The sequence below is a fragment of the Elephantulus edwardii genome, unplaced genomic scaffold (assembly GCF_000299155.1).
Source record: "Elephantulus edwardii isolate Elephantulus edwardi_28Jun2011 unplaced genomic scaffold, EleEdw1.0 scaffold00151, whole genome shotgun sequence".
Lineage (NCBI taxonomy): Eukaryota > Metazoa > Chordata > Mammalia > Macroscelidea > Macroscelididae > Elephantulus > Elephantulus edwardii.
Genome location: NW_006399901.1, coordinates 6,038,367 through 6,050,590, shown reverse-complemented (window position 1 = coordinate 6,050,590; position 12,224 = coordinate 6,038,367). Strand labels below are relative to the sequence as shown.

At 41.9% G+C, this 12,224-nt stretch overlaps 1 protein-coding gene across 1 annotated transcript in view; it reads right to left on the bottom strand.

Moving 5' to 3' along the window:
• The window catches only part of UBE3B (ubiquitin protein ligase E3B), a 58,800-nt gene that overhangs the window by 41,295 nt on the left and 5,281 nt on the right, over positions 1–12,224 (bottom strand). Inside the window, exons 5-6 of the mRNA XM_006894834.1 lie at positions 1,558–1,654; positions 268–353 (exon numbers count right to left, since the gene is read on the bottom strand). Coding sequence (XP_006894896.1) covers positions 268–353; positions 1,558–1,654 — 183 coding nt within the window. The remainder of the gene's footprint in view (positions 1–267; positions 354–1,557; positions 1,655–12,224) is intronic.

Genomic DNA, 12,224 nt, shown 5'->3' with positions numbered 1-12,224 from the left:
AAAACAAGGGTAAAGAGCTGCGCTGGCAGCCCACAGACACATGGTTCAAAGCCACCAGTTGTTGCGAGAAAGAAGAGTAATCTCCTGAGCGATTTACTGCCTCTGAAAACCTGCCAGATGGTCAGCTATAGGTCGGCTCTGACTGGACAATAAATAACCGCATTAGAATACACCAGATATGCTGAGAACAGATCTATAAATGTAACTTCTGGAGGTGCCAAAGAGAATAGTGAGGCTACATACATGTTAAAGAATGTGGTCACAGACCTGCAGCACTGAAAAAAATCCACGCTGGTTCAGATGGCCCATGATGTTTGCACAAATGTGATTCATGGCTGGCCGGAGACTCTCACCTAAATGAAGAGACAGACCGAGAAGGTGACCATAATGTAAATGGTTTACGGGGGACAGGAGGTCAGGGCTGGAAGAGAACGAGGTATCCTCTAGTTCATCTTCCTACTCCCTCTACATCTGGTCTCAGAGCTCAGGAGTCCCTGGCCAACCACAGTTCTCTCTTCTGGAAGAGAACTGTCACCTGTTCCATGTTAAGTCTTCTCACTCTCCTGGCCGGAGCTCTCTAGTCCCTCTGCTTTTCTCCTCTCTGTTCTCTATGGCTGCTTCTTCCCCACATGCTCCAGCTGGGGCCTAGAACCTAAAAGAATTTTAACCCCTACCATCCCATCCTTAAGACTGAAAAAATGCCTCCTTCCTGTCTTCAGGTCTTTGCACAGACAGTGCCCATCACTTTCAAAGTCCTGCCCCTCGTCTTCACTCTGATGATTTTGGAGCTTTCATCATTTACATGAGAGTGGCTGCTGTATTTAATGACTGTCATTCACCAGACTCCGTGAGGAAGGCACACAGCCACAGTTAGGCACCGAACACCCACGAGGACAGCGGCCACTTCTGTGAGCTCATCATCATGTCCTTAGAGCACACACAGTATCTGCTGAGCAGGGAGCTCTGGTGGCTTAGTGGTAAGGAACTGTGCTACTAATACAAATGCTTCACGGTTTGAATCCATTAGACGCTCTGCAGAATGATGGGCTTGCCTCCCATGAGATTTACTGTCTCTGAAAACCTGTTAGAGGGTCAGCTATGGGTCGGTCTGACTTGATGGTACACAGTAGCCACGTGCTGAAGGGAAATCTTTCACTCATTCATGTTTCAACATATGAAAACATGGAAGGCTAAGGACAACTTTCAGAGGAGGAGGCAGTTGCAAAATGTAAATCTTACAGGCAAAAAAACCCAAATTATTTGCTGCCTAAATGGAGTTTGTTACTTTAAGTGCAGATTGGCATTTGGAGGCAAAAGCTCTGCAGGAGTTATGGAGAAATATGGTAAGAGGTTGCGTGCCTTTAAACAAACCCAAAGGGAGAAACCACAGTATTCAGCATTGAACTGATCCCAGACACGACAATGCAGCCTGGCCAGTCTTGCTAAGGGGGCGTTGTATGTCTGCTTCAGGGTCTCCTGGGAGGCTATGACTTTGCAGAAAAGAGACAAGTTCCCCAGGCAGCAATTAGTAAAGATTCTGACACTGGCCCCACGGACCTTTTCCCCGGAGGATTTTCCAGGTGGAAGTGTCCGTGAAGGTGACAAGCATGGTGAGGTACAGCGTGATGAGCTTGGAGTCTTGTAAGATCTCAGGCTGCGGGCAATAAAGAAAAGAAGATTAGAACACGTATCCTCTGATTCACGTGGCAGAGATGCCATTGGGCATTTCCAGGAGCTGGCAGGCTTGAAGAAACGAATAAAGACTGCGAGTCAGTATTTACTCCTTTACTCCTGCTCAGAAAATGAAATGGAATTAAATGGCAAGATTCTCAGTTGTCTGAACGTAAAATTGGGAAAAGGTGAGCAGGGCTGGCTTACTTTGTTATTGTTACATGCCATTGAGTTGCTTGTGACTCATAGCGACCCTATGTACAACAGCCCTGAAACCTGTTCTGTCCTAAGCCAACCTTATTGTCTCTGACACACCTACTCCTATTATCCCAGTCACTGAGTCAATCCATCTCATCGACGGTCTTCTTCTCTTACGTTATCCCTCTACCCTCCCAAGTATGACATTCCTCTCCAAGGACTGGTCCCTCCTTACAACATGTCCAAAGTATATCAGACAAAGCCGCAGAATCCTTGCCTCCAAGGAGTAGCCACAAATGCAACATAGAAGAAATAATGTCATGAGTCAATTGTAATTCACACAGCAGAACTGACCCTCAGGATTTCTAAGGCTGGAAGCAGACTATCACAACTGTCTACTGTGGAGCAGCTAGTGAGTTCAAACCACCAAACCTTTAGTTAAACCAGGGCCCCTAACTACTGTAAATGTAGATATGCCTTAAACACCAAGGCATCCAGTGCAACACTGACAGCTTTATCTACTTATTCACGGGCACTAGTGCAACTAAGAGACAATTCAAAGCAGACTCCGACTTAACCATTTACCAGTGCTGTGATCTTGGGTAAGTTTCTTAAGCTCTCTGTGCTTCTGTTTTCTCATCTGTTGACCCATGATACTAACAGTGCTTTCCTCCCCTCTCAGAGCTGTAGAGAGGAAATGAACAGATTCACATATAAAAAGCACCAAGAACAGTGCCTAGAATATGTTGTTGTTATGTGCCGTCAAGTCATTCACAACTCATAGTAACCCTATGTACAATAGCCCTGAAACCTGCTCTATCCTGTACCAACTTTATTGTCTCTAACACAACTACCTTCATTACTCCAATCACTGAGTCAATCCATGTCACTGAGGGTCTTCCTTTCATGCATTGTCCCTCCACCCTCCCAAACATGACGTCCCTCACCAAGGACTGGTCCCTCCTTGCAATGTCCACAGTATGTCAGATGGAGCTTCAGAATCCTTGCCTCCAAGGAGCAGCCTGGTCTCACCCTCTCTAGGATGAACCTGTTTGTTCTATAGTCAATACTCTTCTCCAGCACTACAGCTCCAATTCTCTTTCTATCATCCCTAGTCACTGTCCAGCTGTCTGATGCATAGAAAACTGTAAACATGGACTATTAAAATCATGACAATAATTTCCTGTTTCTCAAGAGCAGGCTGGGCAAACAGTCTGACTCCTTACTAGACTAGGAGACCTTGTGTAGGAAGAAGGCAAACTGTGGTGGCATACTCCTTAAGGAGTTGTGCTGCTAACCCAAAGACTGCAGGTTCGAATCTATCAGTGGCTCTGTGGGAGAAAGACAGACAATCTCTTCCCCCGTGATTTACCACCTTGGAAACCTAATGGATGGTTTTCAACACGATAGCAGTGACAGTGAGAAGCTAAGAATATGAGGAGGAAAATCACTTGTTCAAGGTCACATGGGAAGTCAGCAGCAGAAGTGAGTCTAGATGAGGCTTCTCTGGCTTCAAAGCCAGCGTTCTTCCCTCCTGTCATGTGTATATACATCAACTTTGAGGACACATTTGTTGCAGATAGAGAAACCACTCTGGCTGAAGCAATTCGGTGGAAGTCTAATGCTCGAAGGACTGGACGCAAAGCCCTCAGGCTTCACCTGACAAGCCGGTCTGGCAGGCTGCTGGCTCGCTGCTTTGCTGGGTCGAGGCCAAGACAACTATTCATGAGCAACTCAGGAGGGGGCTGAGAACCAATGCTGGGAACTCAGGAGACATCTGCTCTGTCTCTCATCTGCTACCCGAGACCTTTCCCTTCTGACGTGCAAAGTTCAAGTGGCTGCTGTGCCTGCCACTTCCTGGAGCACCAGGGTTGACCCGGAACAAGGCTCTACTAGTTAGTCCTAGGCCCTCACTTGCCCTATAATCAGCTTAAGAGTTAAGCTCCGGATCCAACTATGTGGTTAAGAGTCCACTAGATTTCCATCTGGTTGTGACAAAGGACACATCCCTCTCTTTTGGTTAAGAAAGTGGAAGGATGTGAAGCCAGACTGTTGTTGCCACGATGAATACAGGAGGGAGGAAGGCAGAGAAGAGGGAGAATTGTGGCAGCCCTGGCTCCAAGCACCCCAGCTGCCAGTTTACAGACTAGCAGACCCTTTTCTTGCTTAATGTAAATGTATTACTGGCTGTGCTTCTGCTGGCTTGCTGTACTCATAGCAAGAGCTCTGAGTTTTATAATAATACAGATGATAAAACCTATAAAGATGCAATACAGCAAAAGAATGAGAATGAAGGCAATAGGTCTCCCTGGGGTCAAAACTGTGGCAAATCCAAGTTATGCTAACTGGCTGTCTTTGTTGCTGTTAAGTACACCAAGTCAGGTACTTAGAGCCATAGTAACTCTAAGAACAACAGATCTGTCATATTTGAGCCCATTGCTATAGACACTGTATCCGTCCATCTCATTGAGGGTCTTCCTTTCCTTCACTACCTTTCCTAGTAGGACATGATATCCTTTTTCAAGGACAGGTCTGAAATACATAAGATGCTTCACCATTCTTACCTCCAAGGAGCACTCTGACTGCACTTTCTCTGGATACAGAATGAGTGATGGCCAGGGGTTGCCTGAGCACCATTTTCACAAAGAAGTGGCACCCAGATGTACAGTGGGCGATGGCTGGGGTTGGCTATCTTCGCCAGGGAGCAGCACTCAGATAGAGGGCAGGCATGACTAGAGCCAGAGCCATCCTCTTCGGCATAAGAGGCTTATGAGCCAGGCTCTGCTGATATTTGTGGTATAGCATTTATTGGCTAGTTTGCTGTGCTGGGAGATGGGGTGGAGTGGGAGAGTGGTAGGGAAGAACCTGAGCGGTGTTGTTTAATTTATAATTTGTGAATGTATATGCTCGCTTGTTTATAATCTGCACTTATGATCAAAGTACTTGTCTATCAGTCTGCTGTACTGAGGTAGCTGGCTGGCTGCTGTGATACTGAAAGCTGTGCCACAAGTATGGATAGTTTTCAGTGGAGCTTTCAGATTAAGACAGACTAAGGAGGAGGACTGGCCGTTCACTTCTGAAATAACTAGCCTTTTAAAGTTCTGTGAACAATTCATAGAACACTGAATTATATGTAATAATAGAGGCTGCCATTGAGCTAACTTAATTTCCCACTAGACAAGCCTTTTCTTAGAGAAAGGAATGGATTTTGTATGAAATGCTATGGCTGTGTTTACATGGTTATTGTGAAGTGTCACCACGTCGAGGAGAACATAATTCTATCATCTTGGCACAAGAAAGGGACTTCTAGGCTTGATGACAAAAATAAGAAGAAACAGAAAAATATTCATTACATTAAAAAAATTAAAAATGCTTTTAAATTTTTCTTTAGTAGCATTTGATGGTTTATACTGTATGTCAATCTGTGAGCATCAGTATAATGTACCTATCCTATGTGTTATAAATTCTAACTTCCACGATGATAATAGGAAGCTCTGGTGGCCTAGTGGGAAGGAGCTGCGGTCAACTCAAAGGCACATGGTTCGAATCCACTGTGTTCCATGAAAGAAAGACAGGTAATCTCATTCCATGATATTTATAGCCAAGGAAAACCCACTGGAGGGTCAGTCAGGTAAGGATTGACTGTGATTCGATGGCACATAACAGCATGCTGTTAACAGGGATCTTTGATGATGTAGCCTGTAGGGAGTTGTGCTGCCAACACGAAGGTGACACTTCTCTGGCAGTTCAAGTCCACCAGAGGCTCCCATGGGGAAGATGGACAATCTTCCGTGCAATTTACAGGCTTCTGAAAATCTGCTGGAAGAGGCTGTAAGTGGTTTCGACCCATGGCAAAGAGTAATGATGCAAAAATGGCAGGATCTTGTACAAGCAGATATGTAAAGATATGATCAGCTTTATTTGATTAAGGGTAGATTTCTTCAGAGGTGTGGCTTGGTTTTTGTGCCTTGGTGTTACGGCAACTCTTAGTGATCCTATAAACAATGGCTCAGAACCTCACCCTATTCTGAGTCAACCTGTTCTTCTACAGCATACCTGATCCCACTGCCACAGTCACGGTGTCAATCCATCTCATCCTCTCTTGTGCTGACTTTCTACCCTTTCAAGCATGATGTCCTTTTCCAAGGACTGGGTCCCTCCTGACAACATCATGTCCAAAATATGTGAGATAGAGTTTCAAAACCTGGTTTTCACTTTCTCCAGGACAGATCTGTATCTGTTCTCTTGGCAGTCCATGATATATTTTCAATGCTCTTCCTCAGCACCAGAACTCAAAGGTATTGATTCATCCTTAATCACTGTCTAGTTTTCAGATGCACAGCAAGCAAATGGGAAGACAATGGATTAAATCAGGCACAGTTAGTCTTTCTTTAGTACTTCAGCATTCTGGAGAGGTTCTTGGTAGCAGATTTTTTTCCCAATGCAACTCATCTTTTGATTCCCTGACTGCCAGTGCCAAAAATGTTAATTATGGAGCTGAGCAAGATGAAATCATTAACAACCTCCCACAATGACAGTTGCAGTCCTTGATCTTCTGGAGCAAGAGTTTCAAGTCCTCCTCAGTCTCAGCAGGCAAGGTTGTGTCATCTGCATAAGGCAAGCTGTTTATGAGTCTTCCTCCAATCCTGATGCCACATTTTTCATCATAAAGTCTTTCAGTCCATATGCTGAACAGATTATTTAAGAGATTAGACTTTATGATGAAAAATGTGGCATCAGGATTGGAGGAAGACTCATCAACGATACATCCCTAATGCATTCTTTTCTTAATTTTGAACCAAGTAATGCTCCCGTGGTCTGTTCAGACAACAATTTCTTCTAGGTATAGGATTTTGCATGAGCACAATCAAGTGTTCTGGGATTCCCATTCTTCTAAAGGTTAGCTACAATTTGTTGTGATCCACTCAGTCAAATGTCTTTGCATAGTAAACAAAACACAAATAGACATTATTCGGTACTCTTCTTTGAGTCAAGATCCATCTGATATCAGCAATGATATCCCTCGTGCTGCAGATACTTCTAAAACCAGTTTGTATTTCCGGCAGTTCTCTTCTAGTCATTTTTGGATAATCTGCAATATTTTGCTTGTTTGTTACGTGCTGTTGAGTTGCCTGCGACTCATAGCAACCCTATGTCCAACAGTTCTGAACCCTGCTCTATCTTGAACCAACTTTACTATCTCTGACACATCCACCCCCATTTTCCCCCCATTACTCCAGTCTCTGAGTCAATCTATCTCATCAAGGGTCTTCCTCTCTTGGCTGTCCCTTCACCATTCCAAGGATGATATCCCTCTCGGTCCCTCATTGCAACAAGCCCAAAATACGTCAGACAAAACCTCAGAATACTTGTCTCTAAGGGTTTCACCCTCTGCTGTATGAACCTGTTTTTTTCTCCTAGTAGTCCATGGTTATATTCAATACTCTTCTCCAACACCACAGCTCAAAGGCATCGACTCTCCTTCTATAATTCCTAGTCATGATCCAGTTCTCTGATACATAGCACGTAACTGTGAAGATCATAGCCTGGATCAGGCATACCTTAGTTTCCAGATTGACATCATTGCTCTTCAGTATTTTGGAGATGTTCCTGACAGTAGACTTTCCCAATACAATTTGTCTTTTGATTTCCTGGCTACTGGTACCAAGAGTGTTGATTGTGGAGCCACGCAAACTAAAGCTGTTAACAATCTCAACCTCTTCACTATCTATCATCCTGCCAATTGAACCAGTAGTGAGAATCTTTGTTTTCTTGATGTTGAGCATCAGTCCATATTGAAGGTTGCAGTTCTTAACCTGCAGCAAGTGCTTCAGGTTCTCTTCAGTTTCAATAAGCAAGGTTGTGTCAGCTGCAAAACGCAGGTTGTTAAGAAGTCTTCCTCCAGTCTTGACGTCACATTTTTACTCATAGAGCCCAGCTTCTCAGATGATCTGTTCTGCTTATAGATTGAAAAAGTATGGAGATAGGACACACTCCTGGCATACACCTTTCTGATTTTGAACCAGAACCATGCAGTGTTTCCTTGCTCTGTGCCAACAAATGTCTCCTGGCCCAAGCATAGGTTTCACATAAGCACAATCAAGTGTTCTGGGATTCCCATTCTTCTCAGAGTTAGCCACATGCGGTATTACGGTATTGTTCAGTAATTTCCACAGTCTATTGGATCACTTATTTTGGGGGATAGGAATGAATTTGGATTTCTTCCAGTCAGTTAACAAGGTAATTGTCCTACAGAATTCTAGGAACAGCCTGGTGAGCACATCCAGGGCTGCATGTTTTTGTTAAAATATGACAGTTGGTAGTCTACCAATCCTGGAGCCTTATTCTTTGTCAATTCCTTCAGAGCAGCTTGAATTTCTTCTTTTATTACCATTGGTTCTCAATCATATGCTACTCTTGAAATGGTTCTGTATCAACCAATTCGTTTTGTTCAGTGACTCCGTGGATTTCTTCCATCTTGAGTCCTGGATCATTCAAGATTTTGCCCAAGTATTGCAACTTGCAGCTTGAATTTGTTCTTCAGTTCCTTCAGGTTGAGAAATGTTCTAAGAATTTTCTATTTTCAAATTTTGTTGTAAAACTTCATTTTGTCTTCCCCAGCTGCCCTTCGAAAGCTATTCAACTCTTTAACTTCATTTCTTTCCTTTGTTTTTGCTTCTTGGAGTTCTGATGCAATATTTAATCTCTTCTGACATCCATTTTGGTCTTTTCTGCCTCCTCTGTCTTTGTAATGACCTTTTGCTTTTTTCATGGATGATATCCTTGATATGATCCCAGAGCTCAACCTGTCTTTGCAGTGTTCAATGCCTCAAACCTGTTTTTAAGATGGTTTTTAAATTCAGGTGGGTTAGACTCGGGGTTATATTTTGGTTCTTGCGGATTTAATTTTCTTTAGCTTCATTTTGAACTTGCACATGAGTAGTTGATCGGTCCCACAGTCAGCACCTAGCCTGGTTTTTCACATCCAACACTGAGGATCTCAAATAATTCTTTCCACAGATATAGTAAATCTGATTCCTGTGTAGTCCATCTGGTGAGGCCTACATTTATAGTTGCCATTGTGTTTTCTTTAGAAAAGGTATTCGCAATGAATAAATCATTGTAAAATTCTATCATTCTCTTTCCAGCCTCATTTCTGCTATCAAGTTCATAGTTTGCAACTACTGGTCCTTCTTCCTTGCTCCTAATTTTGCATTCCAGTTACTAATTACTATGAATCTTGGTTGCATTTTTGATCAATTTCAGAAGGCAAAAGTTGGTAGAAATCTTCTATTTCCTCCTCTTTGGCTTTATTGTTGGGGCATATGCATAGATGAGTGACAGTGGTATTAACAAACTTCTCTCGTGTGCATATGGACATTATCTTGTCACTCGCAACACTGAACATCAGGATGGATCTAGAAATGGTCTTTTCATCTATGAATGTAACCCCATTTTCCTTCACTTTTTCATTCCCGACACAACAGATCATACAACTGTCTGATTCAAAGTGGCCAATGCCAAACCATCTCAGCTTATTAATGTCTAGTGCGTCAATCTTTATGCATTCCATTCCTTTTTTAACAATGTCCCACTTTCCTATATGCATATTTTGTACATTACGCATTTCAATTATTTGTGTATGTCTGCAACTGTTGCTCTTCATTTTTGGTGTCTTCTGACATGAGGGCTCAGCCTCTCATGCTGTATGTAAGTGCTAGATCTAATAGTCTAAGTGTGCTCTACTGTTCATAGAATTTTCCAAGGTCTGTTATTGTAGAAATGGATGTCCAATCCTTCTTCCTAGTCTGTCTTAATCTGGAAGCTCTGCTTTAGTACAGCATCTGACAGACAAATGCTGTACCCAAAAGGACAGATGAAAAGACAACAATACATATATATTAAACTTTTAAGAGCAGCAAAATGCAAAAAAACTTCTCCTATTCAAGACACTGACAGATAAATTATTATACCCCTAAAAACAAATCCTAACAACAAGCAAATATATACAACCTGGAAATACAAATAGTCTTCTGTCTCTAGATTTCAATCAGCGACCTGACATATTTGACTTTGGGCTTGTCAGCCTCCAAAGCCAGGTAGCTTTCTGAGATCTTGTGTCCCACCCAAAACCTTGGCTATGTCAGCTTCTGACGCCAGTGTCCTCCCAACACCAACAGCCTGAGACCTTATCTGCCAGCTGATGCCTGGACTTGGCCTCTCCACCTTTCTCTTTAGGTCTGACGTACAGATCTGCCTCTTGTCTCTAAAATTACATGGGTCATTTCCTTGAAATAAACCTTTCTTTGTGTCAATACATTATAAATTTCATTGGTCTGCTCTTCAAAACCCAGCCTATGATAAGATTTTAATTTTGTGTGTTTGATTTCATTGATCTGCTCCTACAAAATCCAGCCTAAGACAAGATTTTAATTTATGAACGTGATATTCACTCTGAAAACCTCAAATAACAGAGTTGTACATAAAGTTAATAATTAGCTACTCTTTTTTGTTCAATCCTTCGTACTCTTAAGTTGGTTTTGAAAATTTTAACTGTGATTTTAATAAAATTTTACAAAGTTGGATTTTCACTTATTCATTGTTGCACATTTTCCTCCCTCCCCCAACCCAGCTTCCTTTTTAAAAAGTCATTCACTGCTGTACCATTTGCTCCCTCCTCCTTTCCCATTCTACTTTGCAATGCACTTATTTCAGACTACTGTCATATATACAATACCTAGTCATATTCTTTTATATGGCTCTTTCCCTCAACTGTTCCAGTGCAGTATTTATTCACTCTTTTCCTAGTTTTCCTCAACCCTATCATGTCAGTCCTGTTTTATAACAGTGTTATGTAGTATTTTTGACCTTTTGTGACTGAGTTATTTCACTCAGCATACTGTCCTCTAGGCTCCTGCATGCTGTGTCATGTTTCATTGTTTTTCAATGCTGCGTAGAATTCCACTGTGTGGATGTACCATAGTCTTTCTATCCATTCATTTGTTGATGTGTACTTGGGTTCCTCCCATTTCATTGCTATTGTGAATAATGCAGCAACAAACATGGGCGTGCAAACACCTGTTTGAGTCATGGCTCTGGTTTGTTTAGGCTAAATTCCCAGGAGTCAAACTGCTGGACCAAGTGGTATTTTTATTTCCAACTTTTTTGGAAAAGTGCCAGACTGCCTTCCATAGTGGCTGCACCATTTTATACTCCCACCAACAGTGAACAAGGGTTCCAATCTATTCATAGCATTGCCAGTATGTTGTCTGCTTCCTGTTGAACTTTGCTATTGTTACTGGGTTGAGATGATGTGTCGCAGTTGTTTTTATTTGCATCTCTCTGATAGCTGGGGATTCTGAACATTTCTTCATGTGCTTGTTGGCCATCTGAATGTCTTCTTTGGTGAAGTGTCTATTCATATCCTGTGTCCATTTTACAAGTGAGTTGTTCATCTTTTTCCTGTTGCGATGCTGGAGTATTCGATAAATTTTAGATATGAGTCCCTTATCAGATATGTCATTGCCAAATATTTTTTCCCAGTCTGTGAGTTTCCTTATTACCCTGTTGGAGAAGTGTTTTTATGTGCACAGGGATTTGCTTCTTAGATGGTCTCATTCATTTATTTTGTTCTCTCTTGGTTGTAGATTTACTTTAAGTTTTAATACTTTGCCTTATGTATTTCCAGATCTTTCACACAGCACACTGTATAGATAGTTAAACATAAAGCCTTTTTTAAAAAAATTATGATTTTTAACGCAAGTTTACAGAAAGGTTTGGTTTTCATCCACTCATTGTTACATAAAAATGTTTTAAAATCAAGAATCATATTCTAAGGGAAATTTTGCAGCTAGCCCTTCTCTCTCAACAGTATACACTAGAAAGCTTTCCTTGTCAGTACAAAATAGTATGCTTCTATTAATATGGGATGTTTACTTCTAAGAAGAATAGCAAACAACCACCTGGGTCTCTAAAGATGCATCTTTGTGACTACCACCTCTTTTCATATGCCAAAGAGGAAAGAGAAAAAAGAAGGCAGAAAAAATTGATAAGGACCTTTATGCATTCCATTTCTTAAGAACACATAAAGGCAATATAGGAGGAAAATAGAAAGTAAGCTCCTCAAAAAAAACCAGTGTGATACCCCTTAGGGTCTTCTAAGCTGTAATTTTCATACAGATGTTTCTCCATTAAAGTGGGTTTAAACTGCCAACCTTTTGGTCAGCAGTTAGGCATTTAGATCTGTGCCAACAGCGCACAGATGGATCTTGGCTGAAAGCAGAGAATACCAGAAGAATGTCTATCTGTGTTTCATTGATTATGCAAAGGCATTTGACTGTGTGGATCATAACAAA